Source organism: Saccoglossus kowalevskii, chromosome 8 (assembly GCF_978046115.1).
Source record: "Saccoglossus kowalevskii chromosome 8, keSacKowa6.1, whole genome shotgun sequence".
Lineage (NCBI taxonomy): Eukaryota > Metazoa > Hemichordata > Enteropneusta > Harrimaniidae > Saccoglossus > Saccoglossus kowalevskii.
This window is the reverse complement of record NC_140648.1, coordinates 11,442,687-11,467,210: the sequence shown is the minus strand read 5'-3', so window position 1 is coordinate 11,467,210 and position 24,524 is coordinate 11,442,687. Positions and strand designations below refer to the sequence as shown.

Genomic DNA, 24,524 nt, shown 5'->3' with positions numbered 1-24,524 from the left:
AGGACTGTAATCTCGGCACTTCCCGAGATTTGCAGTCTGAATCAAAATCACACCCTCATGTATCTTGCGATCTCGTGATAGTATCTGGTGCTCTTGTGATAGTATCTTGCGATCTCGTGATAGTATCTGGTGATCTCGTGATAGTATCTGGTGATCTTGTGATAGTATCTAGTGATCTTGTGATAGTATCTAGTGATCTTGTGATAGTATCTTGCGATCTCGTGATAGTATCTGGTGATCTCGTGATAGTATCTGGTGATAGTATCTTGTGATAGTATCTGGTGATTTCGTGATAGTATCTGGCGATCTCATAATAGTATCTATATTATCAAACATCGGAATATTACAATAGTGGTGTTAATATTAAAGATTTCAGCACGTGCCAAGACTGAAACTCGGCACTTCCCAAGATTTGCAGTCTGAATCAAAATCACACTCTCATCTATCTCATGATCTCATGATAGTATCTATAGTTATCAAACAATAGTGGCGTTAATTTTAAAGATTTCAGCATGTGCCGAATAAAAAAATTCAATTTCGGCCCCAACAGTCAGGACTGAAACTTGGCACTTCCCAAGATTTGCAGTCTGAATCAAAATAACACCCTCGTTGGTGAATTTAAGAGAATACATACTGATTCGTATTCGTATGACATGGTGATAGGTGTAGCTAAACATGGTCATAACCTTTACTAGCAAATGAAATATTGCCGGCAGTGCATATTTATATTCTGCTGCAACCAATAAATCATTCTTTGCCATTCATGTGCATTGTAGTTGATGTTGTAGCACTGACTTAAATTTAACGATTGTGTACTTTTTACTGTGTAAAAAATTGTGAATTTTACACCAATGTATACAGGTGTTGGATAAGAGTCTGCACTCAACAAAACAAAAGTTTGTCTGCACAAGAGACTTTACAATGTAAACAAACCAGATTTATTATTAAGTGTTATACAACCCGTATTTTAAACAAATAAAAATTACAATTAATTTGTTCGTTGATTTCTCTATGAAATGTAATTAAAACAATGCTGAATACATAACATCAACCTCAAGGAATGCATTTATTTTTTCAGAAAAGAAATTAAAGCAATGTTTGTCCATAAAAATCTAAATAATTTTTCAGGGTAAAACTTGCTGATTCTTGCTTTTAAAATAGAAGCAACAAAACACATAACAATTATTCCACCAATATATTAGTTTCACACCATGTCATGGTAAGCTTTGAGAATATGAATAAAAGCAGAAAGTAATAAATCTAATAAGAGAAAACGACGTCATTGAAGAAGAGTGAAATTGTGCTGCCATCATGGTAAATTTAAAACAAAACAAACCACCGCATAAAACCAAAATGTTCCCTGAATCTTTGGACAAAGTTATATATAGTATTAATAATAGTACTGATGCATCTACAATAACTTAATACATGTATATACACAACCATTGGCCTATCTTCCGCTTCTCTGAACATTACCACTATAGCTATGAAACAACAAGCCAGGAATGTTGATACTTCAACAGCCACAGCATCAAGGGGTAATTCCACTGGCTACTATTGTGCCAAACATTAACAGGCAAGTTCACCAAAATACACCAGTTTGTGATTATGATTATTATTGTCCACATGTCAAACAAGTACAGTATATATAACATCAAATTCAAATATTTACACCATGCACTAATCAACCATGACACTTGTCATACAGATTGCAGACTTGAAATTCAATAAATATGATTTTACAAACTATTGATATTAACATTGATATGACAGGTAAAACTAGAAGGCTATTTTGTAATTAAGTATATTTTATATTGGTTAGCTTATGTCACTGCCAATGTGAACAGATTAGTGAGATTAGATTTTGCAAATTGCGTAACTATCTGTGTTGATAGCAATGTCCAGAATATCAGTTGTACAAGCTGTGTGAAGTAGTTGTTGCAAATAAATATTTCAGAATAAAAAAAAATCTTATGTAGCAGTATATTGTTCCAGACATGATACAATATGTTCTCGCACAGAAAGGAATGTATGATTTTTGTTCTTCATGCATAGATTGTACTACAATCAAACCCATGTTAGCACCGCTTTTATTTAAATTTAACCATGACAAATACTTGTATTTTTATTTATCCCCCCTATTCAAAAATCTGTTGGCAAATTGTCCCATAAATTTTACCTACACATGAAGACCACCTGTCTATAAGGAAAAAAGTGCATTATAATGGTAAACTAGTGAAAATATGAAAACTGACCAGCACATTTGCTAGAAAGTATAAAAAAAAAATAGCTTCACATAGGTAACTAAAAACATAGTTGAACTCTGGTGACCTTGCCCTTTGTTATATTATATAATTCCCTTTATCATAGTTTGATTCAATATAAATATGCATTGTCATAATTAATTTTGAATACAAACAAGTTTTGGGGTTGAACCAACAGTGGGGAATCAGTCTACCGAATGTCCTTAAAAGATGTAAATATCTTACAAAAACATTGGTGCCTTATTTTAAGGGACATGATTTCCAGCTTTATTCAAAGTAATTCAGATATTTTAGTATAAAAACAAATGTCTCATTGCAAAAAAGTGCTGCATTTAGATGTGAATAGATTCATAAAACATGCAAGATAACAGTAAATTTTAGCTGGCTTTAGTCAAAGTATTTTGTACAGGTGTCTGTCAAAAATTAATGATTTACTGAGACAAATATGAACTGCCTCATTGTGTGACTACTGTATTATATGAAAAGTAAAAAAAAATACCCTTTATGAATAGCTATCATGTTGCAAGCTCTGCTTTGTATGCATATCAACTTAAATAGTTGGTGTCCAGTGGAGGGAGAAGTCAACAGTACTGTTGCCTCCTGAGAATCTACATTTTCAAACACTGCAATCTTTGAAGTGCGTTTTTTAAACTAGTATTATAAAAACTCTTTCATTCTGTTCTAATAGCTGAAACATATTCCTGTGAGTTTTCATTTGTCGAATAAACTGTTTGTCAAATACAGAATAATTTTCGTTTTAAAATGTGGATGAAATGTTTTGCTTTTAATGTATTTTTTATGTATTGTTTTTGATTTGATAACTTTGAACTAAACAGATTTTCTATTAGCTTCAGATCTTGATCAAAGTTAGGCACCCAGTTCATAGGAGTGCTTATATTGATTTTCTGACATCTTGTTTTCTGTAAAGATTTTATTGGTAGGTTTGCAAATGTGTATCAGACTGTGCAATCTCTCCATGAGTTGGTTTTGAAACCCAGTATGGTATTCTGAGATACATTACCAAGGATATTATTAAAGTTAAATCATTTGCTTCATTGAACACATACAACAATGCATATTTCCACTGAGATCAGTGACCTTTGATGCGTATCACCAGTGATCAGTCAAGTAGAAACAGTCAAAATATTTTATCAGATTTTCTCAATTTTTGCATGATATTTTCATACAGAACATCTGTTGTTCAAACTCAGGGAAGACTTTATACTGATGAATAAGGTGACCAAGTTTGGTAAAGTTTGGAATAGAATTAGTAAAGTTATTATGCACACAATAACAATTATTAACGACGACAACGACAACGCCAACGCCGGACAACATTTTTCTCTTAATATACCTTTCCCTTCCATCTTTGATGGTACGGGCAAGGTAAAAACTGTTACATACTGGGTGACGAGATCCAGGTCCTCTTTCTCTAGCAGCCAAGCTACCATACTTACAATAGTGTCAATCTCATATGGTGTTTGTATGTGAGGAAAATAATCGCCAGATTTTACTATATCAGCTTCAGTTTTGTACCACTTAAGGTCTATATTTTATTCAACACATTAAAGAAGCAAGACAAAATTGTGTCATTTTGGTATCCATACATCTAGAGGCAAATTGTATCATGAATGACTGGTCATAAAGTCAACAACCATTTCCATGACAAAAGTAATGAGGAAGCAAGCAAAGACAAAAATAATCTACCTACTGTCAGCAATGATGCTATTTTAAGTCCTATACTCAAAACACATGTAAAAAAAAATAGCTGAGATGGTCTCCAACATAACAGTATTACAACTATATGATGATGTGCTATGCAGATTTTAGTCTCTTTCTTTTCTTTGATATTCTTTTAGCACAACCTTTGCCAAACCAGCCTGGAACTGTCTTGTACACTTCTGGTTCTATTTTCACCATTTTGCCATTTTCATTTAATACTGGTTTCATATCAATGTTGGAATGTGGGAAGATTCTCACAAGGTGTTTTGTCATCATTGTTTGTAGCTCGTCTACAGGTACTGGTGTCGCCAACTCAAATATAGGATCTCCATCTCTGTGAATTGAATATACATCAATAATTATGGTCTTTCAATTATTGTGACACTTTCGTTACTTCATGATATAAGACAGTTTCACTGAATTGTTAACGCCTGAGCTGATATTGAACATTTTGTTATAATTACATAAATATGATCAAATCTTATCGAAATAATGTTTTAGACAAAACTGCCATTGGAAAAGTGACCCTACACAAGGCTAAAGTCACATAAAATGCAATGTAAAAATCAAAGGTCAAGTAGCTGCCATTACGTAGAAATCACCTCTCAAAATTATCAGATATATTATGTTTTTCAGCCTATGATGGATGAAGTAGCGAGTGCCATATATATCAAATATAACAATTATGGTATTTGTGAGATATCTCAGTCTAATTGCAGCTTACTTAATAATAGAAATTCCATGAAAAACATGTTTCCTTTACAGTAGATATGATGAGCACCACATCTGTCTTAAGTTTATGAATGTGTAATACAGATGCAAGACAAGACAATTCAAGCTATCTCTCTGAAGTCCATAGATTATGTACTACTGTCAAAAATAGTGAAACTCAAAATAGATCACTTACCTTTTATATTGAGGTATCTCTAACCCTAACTTTTCCATAACCAGCTTCATGACATCATCACATTTGCCATTAATCTTCAAAGTTGAAAGGTCATCTTTTGGCGTCCACTTGTGGGACAATAATAGAAGTAATATATTTCAATTAAAAAAAATACTGGAATATACATTATGATGTAGAGAAGGTGTTGATTATTAAAAATAGTTGGATACACATTTGTAATGTGTGAAAAACCTTAGAATGAGATACACCTTTCATGAAAAGAATTTTGTTTCAGTTCTTCAAGATTATTATCCATTTTACTTAAAGTGGCTTTGAAATGCCTGCCAACATATTTCTCGCTTTGGATTTGTCTTCTACTGAAATAGACAATTATTGATTTTTTTGTTGAAAAAAATTACTCGTATCCAAGTAAATTTGATGTATCTCTTGTGTTGTAGCCACGCACACTTAGCCTGAAACAATCAACTTTGTCGAGCGGAGTTTATCATATGAATAGCTCTGCTCGAAAAAGTAAACAGCAAAGTTTGATATGGTTTAAAACATTTCTACTATGAAAATATCAATATGTTCAGGTTCAGAGTCATGGCAACGCAACATAGTAAGCCTCTATCTGATAGTGTACAGCTATGACAGCTAATGCTTAAATATCCACAATTTGATAATGAAAATAAATAATATTTCTATAGAGCTAGCCACATAATGAAAAGGTAGTAATATTACTGTCTTACCTGTAAATTTATAATGTATAATTTTGGACGCTTATGTGGCATTCTATGCATACCCCATAAACAAGGATATTTTCTCAGTATCTACGGAATAACAAAAACATTCATTCAATAATGTAATATTTTAGTACAAATTAGTACATGTTTGTGCCTCACTACCAGTGTTGACAATTTACATTGCTTCACACACAAAGCTATTTACATCTAAATGGAAATATTACAAAATATATATTTTCAGAAAATTTGAACAATTCTTCCAAAGCCAATCCAAGCATGACAGTCTTTTTTGAATCTCTGAAACACTTTTGAAGAAAGACTAATATATAATATCAAAGTGAATGTGATAGAAGCATGATTACACCATGCACACTTCCCATGTCGCAGTCTCCCTGCGACGCCATGGAATTACACACCGCTGAGACAACCAGTACAGTGCCAACCGTGAACGTTCTAGCTTTTCCAGAGCCTTGTATATGTATATTCAAAGTTCAAGTATCCCGCACACAGTTCCAAGTGTTGATAATAATGCAACACAGCCTGCCTTGTACCAATATCCATGGCAATACTGGTATCCATATACAAGTGTATGCAGTCTCCATACTATGGGTCAACGTTCCCACTGTATACACCACCAACCCATCCAGCAACCCAGCCACCGTTGCCAAAATCGCCACTGCCGACACACCCACCAAAGCTGGGTGACAGCAAATAAATACTGATTTTTCTAAACAAATTTGAGAATTTTTTCAAGCTTTTCTTTCAGCCTTAGCATGACCTCATAGATAGAGATTAAATGTTTAATAGTATGTTTTTATGTATTTGAAAGTAGTGTTTACAACCGGGAATAATGAAAAAAATGAAAGAAATACTGATTTTAAAACAAATGGAAAGAGTTTGCTTTCACCACATTTTTGTTTGCCAGTTGTATCCTATCCCTGCTACATGTATGTACTTGGATCAATCAATCTGTTGTGTTCATGATTTTCAGGGTGATCGCAGACTATTGAATTTCATTTCAAAATTTCATTGCTACAACATTTCGTGATTGGCCGTCCATAGATAAATGCCTTTACATAGAATTATTGTTAACTGTTGAATGTATATTTGTTAATTGTTTACTCTAGTTTCTGACAGTGGCATCAGCAATGCTTGTTTGTATTTGTTTAAATGTAACAATATTGTCTCTCGTGTCGTGCTTCAAAGAAAAAAACATTCTCTAGCAACATAGTTTGGCAACTTAATTTAGTTGGTAATATTCAGTAGCAAGCTGATATTTCAATGGAGCATAAATTTTAATTATCTCTATTATTGTTTTTTGTATAATTGCAGAAACATAGAGAATAAAAACAGAAATAACTTGCATATGTTTTGTCGCATTTGTGAAGATTATGAAAAATTAAAATGAAATGTGATCCAACTATCCGGTAATACTAAATAATATAAACAATTATCTCAGAAAGTACATTAATGTAGGTAAGGAGGTGTGTTTTTAAATACTGCAGAAAAATCATGCACACTGTGCTGCTATTTTGGTTACCTCAATTGTAATACCCCTCCTTGTCACCCAGCATGCATCGTTGCAATGTCACAACAAGCATTGTGTTGCCATGGGTGGTGGCCCATGGTACAAAGCACTCTAGAAATAAGGTACATGTACTAGATTCTGCCGTAAATTTGCCCATCCGAAAAATCGCCCTGGGCAGTTTCACGGCTGGTGGGCCTATATTTGAGGTTCAAATTTTCAAAAAATTATCATCAAATATTTTTAGGGGTTTATATTTTCATTGAAAAATCCACCTATGCCAATTTTCAACACCGGCAGTTGGACCACCCAAAACGAAAAGAAACTATTGCAGAAGCTAATCTAAAATTGTATACATTTTTTTCTAGCTGGATTAAAAAGTAGACCGCGCATCTTTCTCCAAAAAAATCACATTAACGAACCTCGTGCCCCAAATACAATTATTTTGTTTCATTTTATTAGTAACAAAAGTATATTTAAAAGAAGTTTCAAATAACAACGAACACAACTGCATTCCTTAGTAACAAATAAAAGTGGTAGCGCAATCCGGTAATGCCACGTTTCACAATTGTTGATTATTACCTAGTGAAGATTATAATAACGTACAAAAAATAAATTTGTTGAATTGTTATGAAATTCAAATAAATTTCAACTTATTTCATCAATTCCGATCGCATTTACAGCTCGATGCGGTAGAAATGAATATCCGCCATGTTTCAACCTAAAATGGTGTTCTTTGACCTGACAGGTCAAATCGATAATTAACCAATGAAAACGATGGATGATACCATAGCTCATTTAAATATGTTAATGTTATTGAACTCAGCACGGAAGAGATTTGCCGATGTTGTTGTACGATGTTTTGGCTTGGATTTTGATGGGAAAGCAGCATGATTTGTTTTTAATTAAAAATAACAGTTGTTTTCAAAAGATAAACTGAGCATTTGAAGAATAATTTAACATTGTTTACAGCGATAACAGCTCATTGTCGAAATAAAGCTAACCCATTCACGCTAGTTGCAATAAACACCAATACTCTTGAATAGGCGTCAATGACTACAACAACAAGTTTAGGCATCAGAAAAGACTAAAATAACACCTTAAAAAACTGCCGAAAAATCGCCCTGGGCAGTTTCTTGGTCTCATTTTATTTTTTTTAAAACCTGAACTGATGTTTAATGGGCCTGGGCCGATTTACAGCAGAATCTGGTACTTCCAGAGATCAGGGTTCATTTATTTATTGTCTGCAGTTTAATAAATTTTGCCTTGAATAAATGTTTACAGTAGTTCTATGCGAGTTCATCACGGGCAATTGAATAATAAAACTGCAAATAACCCATGTTCAGCAAATCGGAATAGATCTTCATGGCATATGCTGAATTTGTGATTTGCATGACTTTTTGTCATTATTCTAGTATTTGTTTCAGATTTAGAGACGCCGCATCCATGAAAGGATTTTCTTATTCACAACACACAACAGTATAGTAATAGCTGGGACACAATTGTGTACGTCCCTTAATGCATGTATTCTAATATGTTCATTATTTAATAAATGTTCGATGTTGAACACATATTACATTTAAATTACAATATTAAAATTAATTTAAGCACACTTTCATACCTTAAGACTAGATCCAAGACAAAGTATCAAATCAGCTTGCTTTGCAGCTTCAGCGGCTTCCTCCCAGTTGAGAGGTTGTTCCAGATTACCCTTCTCACCAAAGTGTACTATTGAATCCCTGAGTGGCGAATTACATTCTGTGCAGTATCTATCAGTAGTGTGGCGACGAAATGAACTCTTCTCTGTCACATCAAATAACCGAATATACTCTCTATCACACTCTGTGCACACCTTGATACAAATTGGATTCAAAACAAGGTTAGTCAGTCTAATAGATATTTTAAATACTGTGCAATCAGTTCAGGATTATCACCATTATTGTGACAATGATGCAAGACATAAAATAGTATAAAATTACACTAAATGAAAACTAATATTATTACCCGGTAAAACACACACATTACATATCAACTGCAGATTGAACAGTCATTTGCCATGAATAGCACCAGTTGTCCACATTTAATATGCAAATGAGATAAAATATACTCTTCTAAAGTTGAGTTTTATTGGCATTAGTTATGAAACTTGAATTTCCAAAGTTTTTGGTACCCAATAATTATTGTTTAATGTTTGTAATTTGAATTATTTATATTCTTGCACAAACAAGAATATCAAGAGGCATGAAACTATGCAAATTTGTCATGTGTCCATGTAGTAATTCTCAGTCTCATTCATAGTCTTTGACTACAACTCACAGTAAAAACAATGTCAATGCCAGGATGATATACATCTGCTAAGATCTGTCAGATTGAATTATTTTCTCAGGCGGATCTTAATCGCCCCAGGCGCGATCATTTTGTGAGGTTATGTGTACAAGTATCTGATTGTCGATTTCATATCATTAGTACTTGTATCTGGTAATTTTGAAAAAAAATAAATAAAACAAAAAAACTTGGATCCGAAACCACAGCGACAACCCATCATTGATTTCCAAATAAATGTTAACATGCATGTGAATCAGTCGGTGTCCTTGTGTGCAAGTGATTATTAGGATCATCAAAATATAACTTATTTTGACCATAGACACATATTTAATCATGTTCACTACTACCGTACTTCACCGAGTATAAGCCCAGAGGCCTGAACATGTAAAATTGGGAAAATTAGGGGGTGGGCTTATACTCGAGGACCACCTCAGAAAAGATAATTTTCTGGCGGTTTTAAAATTGTAACCCTCTTCCCAACCTCGAAAAATCATCAAAATTACATTTTTCGTTTACAGCGCCGGTCTCGGAGAAATATTACGTCTTTTTGATTTCCACGACACTTTTTACAATGAAGAAACAATTATGTTTAAAAAAATACACACATTTTATTACAATACGGTTTACATACCGTCTGAATTTACGGTGCAAAAATGGGTCGGGTCTGTGGGAAAACTGTCGAAGGCAAGATCTTCATTATCTTCGTTGTGGAATGTTTTCGATCGCTCGCAAACTCTCGATACAAAGCAATTTCCGCCATGGTGTTTGTCATCATGATTTGACCTGAACAACTTCCTTTGACCTCACAGGTCATGTCTTTCGTTAACCAATCAAAATGCTGTGTCGTACAGACGAAGTTTTCTGATTATTGACGAAGTAATTTTTTCAACGCAATGTGGAAGTGAATTACCGCGATGTTAAAATGTGATCTGATTTCGACAAAAAACGGTGATTTTTTTTCCTAAAGCTGTTGATGCTCAATTTTCGAAAAGTAAACTGAGGTTGGAGGAAGTATTTAAACGTTTCACGGTCGCCAACAAGTCATGTCGAAGAATAGTTTGCTCGTTCACATCCCATTCACAAAGGTCTCAATGGACATGATTATTCGGATAAGTAAAACGATGTTCAATGACCATTTTTGGCGTTTCTAAAACCACTACTCAAAAGGAATATGGATTAATTATTTCAGTATTGCAACATTGGAATTCATCGTGAGTAAATAACAGAATAGAAAAGGTGCGAACCATGTTCCGTACGTTCACCAGCCATGCACTTTAATGGAGCTTTCTCGTAAAAGCAGAAACCAAACTACCGTACCAATCACGATTATTATGCAATGAAATACACTTTTTACTTGCATATTTTAATAAATGTCATCGACACCCGATAAAAAACCCCTGGGCCTATACTCGGGGATGCCCTCAACTTGTTAAATGTCTAAAAACAGAGGGTGGGCTTATACTCCGGGAGGGGCTTATACTCGGGGAAGTACAGTAATAGAACAAATACATGTACAGTAATGCCCAGCAAATTTAAAAGAATGGATACTATACCTCAATATACATGTTGCCATGAACTTCAGACAGTGCACTCCTTGGTAAACCACTCCGTAAATGTAAACCATCACAGTTTTGAGACACTACATGTTTCACCTGAAATTTGATGTCATAACACAAATAATAATTCTGATTATTATTATTATTCTTTGTAATATAACAGATATATTTTCTTCCAATTCAGGATAAAGTTTTCTAGCATGGTGAAAGTACAACCAATATTTATATATTTATACTAATCACTGCAGTGAAAGGTTTTATTTAAACTTACATGATTGACTTTATGAAGTGTCGAAATAGCCATGTGTGTGAGGGTTGGTTCAGCATCTACCAAAGAATTAGTCCTGAGAATAAAAAAAATGCATGAGCAATTTGTATACTATTGGTGCAGATTTACATACTGACCTTATCTTTTCCTACTTATGTAGCATGTCTATTTTAAACCATAGTTTTAAAAAAGGCTGATCTATTTTTGTGCAAGTACAGTAGTGAGCAATGTTTTTAAAAACTGAAAACAACAGTATTTTATTGAGTTGTACTCAGATGTTTTTGATGGTTATTGGTGTTCAGACTAGTGTGTGGCATAATGGATTGTATGAATATGCCCACCTTGCAGGGAATATGTAAATGTAAAATTTTCAATGAAATGTGTTCAAACCTGTTGAATGCTCAAGATTTTTTTTATTCATATAGGTACAACCACAGTCATACAGAAAAAGGAAAGATATTCTACACAAATGACACATACCATAAAAAATGTCATACTATGTATATATGTAAATAGTCCAAAACAACTGTCTCAGATTACAGCTTACACCACCAAAATCACGATAGTCCAAGACAACTGTCTCAGATTACAGCTTACACCACCAAAATCACGATAGTCCAAGACAACTGTCTCAGATTACAGCTTACACCACCAAAATCACGATAGTTCAAAACAATTTACAATACAGATCTGACTAAAACTTTATTACACTAATGTATGCATATCAATTTATATAAATTATGTATCTCAATATTCATTCTTGATTATGTAAACCTACTCATTAATTCCCATTTTTTACACACCACTATTTCCCACTTTCGTTTAAATTACAGATTGGGTGTATGTTTTACAGATGGTGTAGTTTGGCGGGTAGCAAATGCAACAGAAATCAAAGAAACCTTAGAAAGAACTTCTGTGTGCTGAGAGTATTTGAGACATATTAAAATTTTAGATTAGCCTTTCAAACAAGAAGCTTGAGCAATTAATATTTGGAGTACACAAAGTAAAAACAATGATCCACATTATTGAAGTTATCATACTTTAATACTGAGAATAAATTTGAATTTTACATCTGTGGTTTTCAGTCTAATTTATTCCAGAGCACCTTTGCCACATGTTCAATTTAAATCTAATTTTTTGAGAAATTGGCTAATAATAATAAACTAATAATCACATTTTAATGCAACTTGTATTACAGGTAGGTGAATTCAATGACACAAGCAATTACTAAAGATGAATTGTACATACTTTTCCAGAGGTTTTCCTTTCTGTAACAATGTCCATACACCATTAGGCCCTCTATAGTCAGGAATGGATGCAGCCTGTAGTAAACATAGTGACACTATTAGTATGTATGTATACTGTGGAATACTTTATTTTCGCTGGAATCAATTTTCGCTGAAAAGGCTTTTGGGGCGTTTTGCTTGGAATTTATTTTCACTGATTTTTGATGAGATTAAAAACAGCGTCCGGATAACTTTCGGAAATTCCGTCGCGTTTCGGAAAGATTTAATTTTCACAACTTTTGAATATTTATTCATACTTTTAGGCTAGTGAGGAGGTTATAATAATTTTTCATTTCACTTTAACTCTGTTTTTTCACCCCTCAGACCCTTTTGAAAAGTCACTTCTGGCCATTGTAATGGCCACTATTTTTTTAATGGCCAGAATACCAACCAGAAATTTTTTAATGGTCAAAATATTGGCCAGTATTTTCAAACTGGTAGCTATAATGACCACTATTTTTACACTGGTCAGAATAATAGTAATTTTTTATTTAATGATGGAGTGGGTGACAATCTATTTTTTTAATGGGTATTATAATGATCATTTTATTTTTCATTACATGAATAAATTGGTCATTTTTTTTTTTCATGTCACAGATATACCCGATAATGGCACATGGGGATTGACAGCTCTCATGTTTTTCCTCACTCGCTTCAGTTTGCTTCAATTTTAAGCCAGTACAATTGTAGGTAAACGTAAAATACAAGATTTTGAAAAATTTGAAATATGGAATTATATATCTTGAAAAAATATGACGTTTTGGGTTAATTTGTTTTTAAAATCACAACAAATCATGCACTTGATACTGTTGACTTAATAATATATAGTATAATGCAATAGGTTATTGAACATAGAAGATGACCCGTTTTCAAAATTCGGTCTAGACCCTTATCACGGGTGCTAATGAAGTGTGTGCAAACATTGAGCCCAGGCTAATCACCCAAAATACCATTGTACATGTACTTGATGTCCATTTGAAAATTTAACTATTATATTCATAACTATTCTTATTCATAACTATACTAAACTTGACAATCAATACAAGCACATTCTGTGACATTATTCTTGAGATAAAAATGGACTGACAATGAGACTCTGTACTACTTCCTGTTCTTATAAAGGCAATATCCAGGATTTTAATACCTTGAACAAACAAACAAGACATTCACTACTGAATCTTTGAAAAGTGTGCAACCCCAAAAATATTCAGCAACTGACTTTCCACCAAAAAAAGTCACATAAACAGCTGGTTACTCCAAAAAGTCACAGGTAGTTACTCCAAAAAGTCACATAAACAGCGAGTTATTAATCCGAAAAAAGAGCCTGTCTTTATGAGTGGGGTTAAGCTCAAACATAAACAAAATTCCCATTTTAATAATGACAAAAAACTAAAGTTTAGTCTTCAAATACACCCAAACTATAACATTTTAAATTGAAATACTTAACCAGTAACTTTTCATAACATGTGTTATAAACTGTAGAAGTTTATGTTGAAGGGTTGATGGAAGGTGATTTTAAAGTGGCTAAGACACAGTCAACTAAAAAATACCCATGATGCTCTGCTTTATTTTTATATTTTGCTATTTTCTCTATTATGAATGGTTTAATGTGATATGAAAATTATCTGTGAAAATATTCCACGACTACTGCATGTGTACAAAACGGTGTTGGGTGGTTCAGTAAGTTATATGGGGGGGGGGTCTAGCATAGAGCTCCATGTGTGTAGCTAGCTGACTTAGCAGTGAATGGCATGTTTGTTTGTTTGTTCACGGTATTATAATGCTGGACAATAGTAGTGTTCATGCTACATGAAGTACTGGCTAAGATTTTAGCTGATGTTTGCATTTTGACTAGACCCAATTGCATCCATGCATTGGGAGGGCCAGTCCTTAGCACGGGCTAAGGGGCGCTGTTTACGAACACAAAATTTCTGCTGCTGACATGTTTCATTCTAATTTATGAAGCGAAGTGCACTGGAACACGAGCGTAGACAGACCGACTTATTTGGGATGCACAGGAACAGTATATAACGGCGTTACAGAATGCAGAGTTTTATTAGTGCATGTCGTAGACAGCGAACCAAATTGGCGTTGTTGTATGCTCTACTACAGCGACCCAATCAGTGTGGAAGCGTGTACGGAGTAATTAATGACTGGTGGGATACTAGTAGACGACTTCCCCAGAAGTCGAAGATATGGTGTTTCGCATGCGCACGCATGCCGTTTTGGAGTGTAACGTAAATTGCACATGTGATATTGCTTTTGAGTGTACCAATCAACATCACAAAAATTCCCTTCTAACAACTATCAGCAAACAAGTATCGGAAGCACCACAATGGTTTAAAAAAAAAACAATTGAAAAAATTGGTGATGATATTAATAAAAAAAAATAAGCATTATAAATCAATAAAACATGGAAAAGGAATGAAAAAAAAAATATTAAGGGAGAAAAATATATGGTGGTTGTTTCGATAATTTGTGGTTGGTTTATATCGGTTAACAGTGTAGTTATGGAACTGTACCATTGCTGTTTAATTGTTTGTTCATAATTGCTGCCTCCATTGGGAAACAAGTTTGGGTGTTCTTAGCCAGTGCACAGACCCTCAACACTGTGGCCTGTGCTATAACTGTTGGGCCCTCCTGTGAGTGAACACAATTGCATATAGCTGATATGCAAACATTTGGGATTAGCTTAAATCTTAGCCTGCACTTGGTCAAAGTCCCTCTAAGGACTGTGACTTGGTGTAGCCTGAAACCAGACTACTGTGGATCAGCGATGTTTTGTAATGGATTACCTCCCTGATGAGTACATTTAAATAACAATGGAAACTAGCATGTCACTGGCAACACATATAAGGATTTTGGCAAATTTTCACCGTTTTGTATGAAACTATTTTCACAACAACATTAATGTTTTACAATAAATTATATCAAACATATGTATAATTTAGTAGTATTAAAACTTTTTAAGTTTTTTTGAATTAAGAATGCACCAATCTTACTAGGAATCTATTCAAATCTAACCTATAGTGTGCAGATTTAATAATGGCTCATCAAAGGTATTGAATTACTGAACACACATCTTTGCATAGTTTCCAAAACTAAAATATTATTTCATGCTCTGCCCCCTCTCATGTAACAGTTTATTAAGAATACGTACATTATTTAAAATCATTTTAAAAATGCGACTGGAATGTCCAGGCCCAAACTTCTGCTGCTGCAACATCCGACCATTCCTGCATGTACATGCAATTGTTTCTCTGAGATTCTGCATGCAACCAGTTTATTTTTTGAACTGAATAACAGATTCCTAGAAGTTTATTTTGACATTTCCAAATAACACTTGCTATTCCATTAGAAACTCTTACTTCCAAGTGTGATTTTCAACAAGCGTTCATATGTTTAGCTAACCAAAGGGAAACAAAAGCATAGTGACAGGAAGTCAACACAGCAGAAAGTATGACAAAGGTTTACACTTCAAAAATGACTGGAAAGTAAATAATTTATAACCAAAGACCATCTATGCATAAACAACTAAAGATCTGGGAGGTACAGCTTTGCAAAGTAAAAATGTCATATGGGGGAGGGGGTTAAAACATTGCTTCAAACACAGTCCCTCTATCACTGTGCTTCAAAACATCTTAATTATTCAGCTCAGTGTACAAACACATAAAGTACAGAAATTGGATAATTAATGAAAACATTAAACAAAACAAGAATATGTAAGCAATATTTTGTTTTGTTTTTGAAAAATCATGATGTAGTGCACAGCCATACAGACTGTTTTAGTGGATAATAATATTTTAGGTTTGCAATGTCATACTCCTCCAGATATTCATCAAGTTTTCTTGAGAGGCGATTAGCTAAGGAGGGGGCTGTGCAAAATGTTTTTTCTCCTCTTTGTTTTTGTGCTATTCTTTTTCTAGTGTAAAATATTTTTTCTCAAAGATGTAGGCGTGTCAAATTTGTTCATGTTTTTGATCTCTACAGGATTTTTTCAATAATATTTTCCTGTTAATTATTATTAAGAAGATGAAAGATTGTGGAGTGAGTGTGGGTGTGTACAAAAGGGTCAGCAAGAAGAACTATATAAGATAGCTGAAAATTATGAAATACCAGTTGAAAGATGTCACTTTTATTTGAGGGAAAACATAAAAAAAGGAATGTGCAGTAACTCTACACACTTGGAACTTTCAAAATCTGTGTGCAAATGTAAAACTGATAAACATGCAAATGCTAAACCATTGCATCCATCAATACTGGTTAAACTTTTTTTTCCCCTTAACGTCCATAAATTCTGGTTCTTCAACTTCTTACGTTCCATTTATATAGTATTTCCTTTTTTTAAATTGTCATTATCTGCAAAAAATAATTCAGATTGCTATTAGCTTACAATGACCAGTTTTTAATTAAGACACTTTGTAATCAATTTTGGAAAAAAAAATCTGTGGTGTCTGTGTATTCTGGCATATTTCTGTCCTCACTAATAACAATGTGGATAAAATGACATCTTGTGATATGTCAATGTTTCCCCTATGCAACTCAGATATACTTCCAAAAAGATGATACCAGGTACATTCTGATTGAAAAAATATAAATATCAAATAAAACAGAATAACATCAAATTGTTTCCTAACCGAATATATTAAGGGGTTGTGCCATATATACACAGTTCGTCTCTTGAGAGACTAGAACAGTACACAGTCCCTCTGTGGACAGTACATTGCTGTACTTGGGAACCTAATTTCTGAGAACAATAGGGGGATTTAACTTCCTACAAGAGACAAAAGAATGTTATGTAACAATGCAGCTGCATGATTTTGTCTTTCAAAGTAGGAAGTTGTGTACATACAAAATTATAGAGTTCCTCCACAATGGGAATGCCACCATGCATCGATCATGCCACCATGCATCATCGATCCCCAGGTACTTTCACAAAATAAATAATTGTATTATAATTATGATCCAATACAATACCATATTTGCTCTAAAATTACATTTGTGGATATTAAATCATGAAAATATTACTTATTTCGACCATTGAAGATCCCTGTAATTTACCTAAGCGCATGTGCTGCTAATAGAGTAATTATGTTAAGTGTAATATTGTTTCTATATTTTTTTTTCAAAATAAAAAAAATGATATTAAAAATATAAAAACAGTTTAGTTTGAAAAGTGAAATAATGGTATTCAGATGGTTATGATTTAAGCATGACCTTAGAAAACAGGGTCATGCAACTTCTGTCTGAGACAATGTGGGTTATAACCTCGTGTATAATCTCATTAATACATATACATGTACCTAGAAGATTTATACATCTGAAACAGTTTTTACTAGTATTCCTATTAGTCAGTGTATAACAAGTGCACTATGCTATATCTGTTCTAAATATGATGAAAAATCCACTTGTTATAATGACACAAATTTCCACAGGTCATTGTTTACTTTTAGGCAGTTTTGTTTCCTTGCAGAGAAAACTTACCATTTTTGTTTCCCTTTCCTGATTTCATAGAATGGACTTGGCTATTCAAGTTTTGATCAAATTTAATTTTTCTGATTATATTCCAACCACAAAATTGTCTCATTTTGTGTAGCTACACCCTGGCAGCCATGTTTGGCTTATGAAACAGGAGAAGATGTAACAGTGGTGTTGACATAAATTTATTATCAGTTTCTCTAAGGTGTTAATTTGGGTAGGGGGATTATAACTAAGGTTACATGAAAGGGGTAGCCACAGTAGCATGTCCCTGTTCTCTAAGGTCTATGATTTAAGTACCGTTATATAGACTAAATATTTTTTTGTCCAAGTTGAGCAAGAGTACCCATGATCAATTTGGCTGACCCAGAAATGCCTAGGACATTTACTGACTGCATATTACACCTTCATTATATTTTGTTTTAAGTCTCGCCCATTTGCCCCCTGTATCTTCAATAGTAGTGTTCATGCTACACAAAGTACGGGCTAAGATTTAAGCTAATCTCATATGTTTGAGTTCATGCACAGAAGGAAACAATGGTTAGCACGGGGTAAGAAACGCCCAAACTTATTAAGAATAGGCAAAATCTTCAGAAATTTTAACTATGAGTGCTCAGTAAGAGTAAGTAGGAAGGTTAGTTCTACAGCTATAAAACAATACCAAAGCAAATTCAGAAAGTGCAAATTGCAGAATAACAGGAAGTAGCACAGTATCTCATCATCGGTACATTTTTTCTTGAGTCAATCTCTTTATATGTGTTAGCGTTGATTGTCATGCAGGAAATGGCACACCAAAATAAAAAGTTATGAATATAGTAGTAAATCTACTAAATGAACATTAAATACAATGGTTTTTTTAGCCGAGCTAAGCGTTCATGCATGTTTTGTTTTGCCTGTGCTAAGGCTTTGGACTGACCAGATTTACTCTGTACCTAGTATTTCTTAGCCTGTATTTATGCACATTTTTTTAGCACAGGCTAACGTATTGGACCTCTTAGCCTTTGCTAAAGAGCTCTACGTGAATGCTATGAATAAGTGTCTTCTGTTTATTCCTTCCTTAGGTGCATACATTAAGGTTCACTTCCCCTTTATATTGATCTCTACAACTCATTAAAATCAAATTGGGCTCAAAGATGAGCAAAGAATATTAGATTTAATTGAAATTTAAATCCATGCTAAATTAAAAGTTATCTTGAGTATGAGTTTTACTTTTTTCTTTTGTGCGCAAAGAAAAATGAACTGTTGCACACTGTAGGCATATATCATCTATACTAGTTTACAGGAAAAAGGGATTCTGTATGGTATTTGATGTTATGGGCATAATATATACATGTATAGTTAATACATGATTACTAAATTAGATTTCCCAGTGTACAGTACACTATTTCTGGTATTGTCTGAAGAGAAAAAAAAAACAATATACATAGTCTTCAAAAATTTAAAAAAACAAACATAAAATAATTTGAAAAAATTGCCATGAATGGAAACAAATTTACGTTGATGTTTTTTTGCAGATTTCAGGAGTTGGAAATAATTTTTGTTTATACTTTTCTTGTATTAACAAACATAGGAGCTAATCCTCATTAACACCTACTTGAGCTTGTTGTTTGACAATTATGAATAATAATGAAGCATTACTTACACAGTGTGCCATGACTGAACAAAAACGAAAGCCCCAAAAGACTATCCTGCTACATAAACAACAACAAAAGTATCTAATATTGTATTGAAGTCATTGTAAAAAGGTAAAATAATTACAAATTCATACCTTGATGTGCCAGTTGCAGTACTGCAATCGTCCTATGATTCAACACCATCTAAATATTCCGCAGGTTATGCAGTCCACCAGCAGTCACTGGCATCAGCGTTACTATGAAATTTCACTGGGGATCGAGGCAATGTTCGCGAAATTTCATTTAAGTGTACTTGGAAGCGCCAGTGAAACTTGGGAAAAATAAATTCCCACACGTATATTGAGGCTGTTTTCTGGGCCATTATATTTAGAGACATGAACAAAAATACTGGTCATTTTATGTATGTAATGAAAAATAAAATGACCATTATACTGCCCATAAAAAAAAATGTTCATCAACTCCATCATTCAAAAAGCAATTGTAATTATTCTGACCAGTATAAAAAACATGGGTCATTAAAACCACCATTTTAAAAACACTGGTAAATATTTTGGCCACTTAAAAAATTCTGGTCAATACTCTGGCCATTAAGAAAATAGTGGCCATTATAATGGCCAGAAGTGACTTTTTAAAGGGGTCTGAGGGGTGTAAAAACAGTGTTAAAGTGAAATGAAGAATTATTATAACCTTCTTACTAACCTAAAAGCACAAATAAATATTCAAAAGTTTTGAAAATTAAAACTTTCCGAAACGCAACGGAATTTCCGAAAGTAATCCGGACGCTGTTTAAAGTAAAATATAGGAAAAAAATGTATATTCGCTGGATTTTATTTTCACGGAATCATCCCTTCAGCGAAAATAGCGAAAATAAATTCCAAACGAAAATAAAGTATTCTACAGTAGTTTATTGGATTGTATCTAGGGTTCTACTAATTAACACGCGAACACAAGTGGGACTGTCCGGACATACACGGGAACGAGGGGATGGGGATAAGTAGCGACAACAATCCTTGTATTGTATAATTTTCGTTAAATGCTTTATATCTGTTATACCATACAAGTCAAATTCTGTATCATTTTCATATTCGCTACTGCTGGAATTTTCAATCGAAACTAGTGCTTTGTGGAGAGCAGTCTCACTTATCCTGGGATACTGTCAGCGTATACGTGTGATTGCGCAATTGTTCACAAATGATGTCACAGTTTAGCCCTCTACAGCCTGATTTCACCATTGAGAGCAGCGGTTTACCACCACCTTAACAACCCATTTTTCAACCCATGTTATGAAGCAATAAAAGATAAATATGACCTATTTTTTTTATTATAATTCATTCAGAGGCATCAGAGAGCATGAACATAACATAAAATCGTGGAGTTTTTGGTCACCCTTTAAAGGTGCAGATATATTTATTAACAAATTTTCCCTGGTAATATGGCAATGCAGTTTGTTACTCTAAAATCTTGTTCCGTTGATTCCAAAAATTGCAACTCAGTTTGCAGCAATTAAAGGGGCCATATTAAACTTTTATGTACAAAAAAATAAATTGCATGTGGGGAAATGTAATTGGTACTTACTGTACTTATGCCAGCACCAGTGTAAAGAACTACATGTTTGGCATGTTTAATGGCTTCAGCTAACAATGCGACTTTGGCAAGAAGCTCTGCTGGAGGATCTTCAACCTGCAACATTAAGTCAACATTATTTGCACGCTGATGATTACATTGCGGTATAAGATATATTGTTCATATTTGCTATATTTGAAGCGCATCATCAACACAGCCACAGGTAACAACTTTATAAGTACAATAAACCAACCAACTAAAATATTAAAAAGTCAAAATTAAATTTTCATGTAAAAATTAAAACAAAAGCATAGTTTTAAGGGTGCATTCCCAGTGTGAGTTACAGAAAACTTCTCACTGACCCTTATATGCATCAGCAATATTATGACCATTTAAAAATAAAAAAGCATGTGGGAAAACAAAATTGACCAGAATTTTTTTCCTGAGATCTTTGAGATGATTATTGGTATAGGATCTGATGCAATGTGTTTTCGTATTACTGAATACAATATACTACAGTATACACCAGCAAATAAAAATAAGCAAAGATGCCTACATACAGGTATAAAAATCTTACCTCTTCCAATTTTTTCAGTCGTTCATCTCTGTATCTGGCCCTCCTTTCAATTTCTTCAACAATGTCGGGGGATTCTTTCATAATTGACTGTTCAATGTCGGTTCTGTCATCTATTGACTTCTTCATTATTAACCCAATCTAAAAGTATCATAACGGCTAGATTGTCAGTATAATATGAAAGACAATGTTCTATTCTCTCATCCATCCTAACATGACTCTTAGGGAACAGAATTCAACATCCAGTGATATATTTATACTATATCAAATGTTATTGTACCATCAATGTTAGCTAAATTGATGGGATGATTCAGCTCTGAGAACACAGATTTTATGAATAACCAGGGATCTTTTTAAACAAGGGAACAGGAGCGCAGCGCCCTCATGCCATAGCCATGCGCCCCCCCTTACCCTTGGGAGCAGATCCTCTGGCAACCATAAAATTCTGATTGGCTAGGAATCACATGTGGCCAGTCTTCAACTGTGACCTGTCTGATAGTAATTTTGGCCCCAAGGAAGCCATAGAATGCTTCATTTTAACTTAGTATTATCAAAAACTCCACACACTGGTAGGGAGATTCAGAACCCTATCTCCCCCACTTGGTGGCACCGCTGAATTGCAATTTTTTTTTTTTTAAAAAAACCTGAATAACAATAGATGGTAAAGTTTAGACTGTTTAGACCTACATGTAGTTTGTTATTTTTTATTGAAAAAAATAAAATGAAACACTAAAAGCCTCAGAAAATATCACAGGCATATTTAGGAGAGCCGAAGTCCTGTGGAACTTCGCTCATTGTAGAGAAATTCACCGGTAATGCAACATTTACAATTGACAGGCCAGTGATGTAATAAATGTATTAAATGTTGTATTCATCATTTTTTCTAAATAACAGAATTCTGAATAAAGGAACTGTGCATATATCGAACTTGAATTTGAATTCCAACAAACTGCCTCATCATCAAAGTGAATCGTTTAATTTCACTTTTCACATTGAGTGTCACCGTTGTCCCTCCTGACTTTTTTTTGTACGTGCAAATTGCTAGTGCTGACACATTTTTTCCACATCCTCTAATAATAAAGAACAAAAATGGCTGCCCCCCCCCCCAGGGTTTGACCGGACCCCACACAAATAAAGTTTTCTTCATCTGTTCTAAACGTTTTGGAATTTCAGGATTCCCATGATGTATTCCTGGGAGGAAAAGATGTATAATAATAAGGTAATTACGAGGATACTGCAATTAAATTCCACTGCAGTAAAGAATATTTGGTTTTACAATTGAATCAAACATTTTTTTGAATGTTTTGATTGTAATCAGTTTTTCTGAGAATAGCATGTTTCATTTTGAAAAATACCTTCATTACTCTAGCTCTGAGGTCTTCTCGACCTCCGGTGAATTTTCCTGATTTGTGTAGTTTAATACCGAGTTTTGTGTATCTTTTTTTAAGTTTCTTCATATGTGGTTTTATAAAACTGATAAATTTGATAAAAATATAAACATCAAATACAACGCGACCTACTAAACCAATGTATAACATTCCAATGCACAAAGCATACACACTCCGGCATAACGTTTCATCAAAAACCGCCTACTGGAAGGTCGACATAGCGTGACCCCGACACTAAACCGCTGAATTTAGCTAAATGAAGGACAATATTAAAGCTTGACAAAAATTCTGACATAAATACAACTACAACCACATCTAGTTTCACTGAAAACGGATCATGAAACTAAAATAGTGAACAGGAATCACCCCCAATGAATCGTTGCTATAAATTCGAGGTCGCCGAACGGCAACGGAGCTGGAATCGAAGCACAGGAAACGAAAATGCATTCGCCATATTGAATGCTTATTTCATGATGGCGGTTACTGTTTTTATGCTCAGTATTTTACAAATTACTCTCTTACCTGTCTTATACGAGCTTTCAGTTCATTTTCAGTGTTTAAACTGAATTTTCGAGCCGTTTTTCTTGCCGGTCTCTTCCGGGCATTCAGTTCAGTCGCCATTTTGAATGTTTACGTTGGCGATGGCTCAGTACGCAGACTCAGAAATAAACCACAACAAAATATTTATGCATCCGACAATGCTTTGCGCGACACAAACTGGAAGAAGTGACACGTTTTGTTTTTGCCAAGTTGTTGTATCAATGTATACACAATTATGTTACACGTAATTACTATATCATTAAAGTCTTTTTACGCCTTATGCCTTGTGATAGAAGCATTCAAGACATTTTAGTCCATATCTCTTTTTAATTTTACGTTAATATTTTATTGTATCCTATTAATTCATTTTATTGTATACGCAAACAGTTTATCAAGACAATGTGTAAAAATTGCAAACTTCACAAATTCAATGACTTCGATGAAATTCTAAGAAATTATCGTGGTGTCCTGTTCGATGACTCATACGACGTACACAACGCGTGTAAAATACATTGTTTGTTTACTTGAAATTCGAACACGCGCTGCGCGACGACCACCGCCCTTTAAATGTTGCTGGTATGTCAAGCAGAATTAGTTTTGAATGGTAATTGTTTTTCTTTTAATGGTAAACATTTACAAAAACGAGGGGTTGCGGTGGGTAGTTGTTTTGGAATTTTACGTGAGGTACTTTGATGATGGCTATGGTGCCACGTCAAGCAGTTGAGATCATAAATTATTACAGTTCATCGAGTTTGTTAACAACTGTAACCCC

At 33.9% G+C, this 24,524-nt stretch overlaps 1 protein-coding gene and 1 long non-coding RNA gene across 2 annotated transcripts; both read right to left on the bottom strand.

Moving 5' to 3' along the window:
• Positions 1-915: 915 nt before the first annotated feature.
• LOC102807294 (NAD-dependent protein deacetylase sirtuin-7-like) lies at positions 916-23,886 on the bottom strand. Its single transcript, XM_006811716.3, has 10 exons — positions 23,735-23,886; positions 21,828-21,965; positions 21,263-21,367; positions 12,538-12,611; positions 11,293-11,365; positions 11,019-11,117; positions 8,762-8,992; positions 5,622-5,702; positions 4,894-5,000; positions 916-4,320 (listed from the first exon to the last, which is right to left on the bottom strand). Exons 1-10 carry the CDS (start codon positions 23,831-23,833, stop codon positions 4,080-4,082), a joined length of 1,248 nt encoding a protein of 415 aa, XP_006811779.1. The 5' UTR covers positions 23,834-23,886; the 3' UTR covers positions 916-4,079.
• Positions 16,695-19,907, bottom strand: LOC146739305 (uncharacterized). The gene is made up of 2 exons (XR_014930148.1): positions 19,822-19,907; positions 16,695-16,934 (listed from the first exon to the last, which is right to left on the bottom strand). It is a non-coding gene; the product is annotated as an uncharacterized LOC146739305 (long non-coding RNA).
• Positions 23,887-24,524: the final 638 nt, after the last annotated feature.

Bases quoted from the DNA above. Each gene is read 5' to 3' on its own strand.
- LOC102807294 (XM_006811716.3), bottom strand. From the start codon at position 23,833: ATGGCGACTGAACTGAATGCCCGGAAGAGACCGGCAAGAAAAACGGCT. The intron at 21,966-23,734 runs GTAAGAGAGTAA...TGATACTTTTAG, and splicing joins TGAAAGCTCGTATAAGACAG to ATTGGGTTAATAATGAAGAA. The intron at 5,703-8,761 runs GTATGAAAGTGT...GTTATTCCGTAG, and splicing joins GTCTTGGATCTAGTCTTAAG to ATACTGAGAAAATATCCTTG.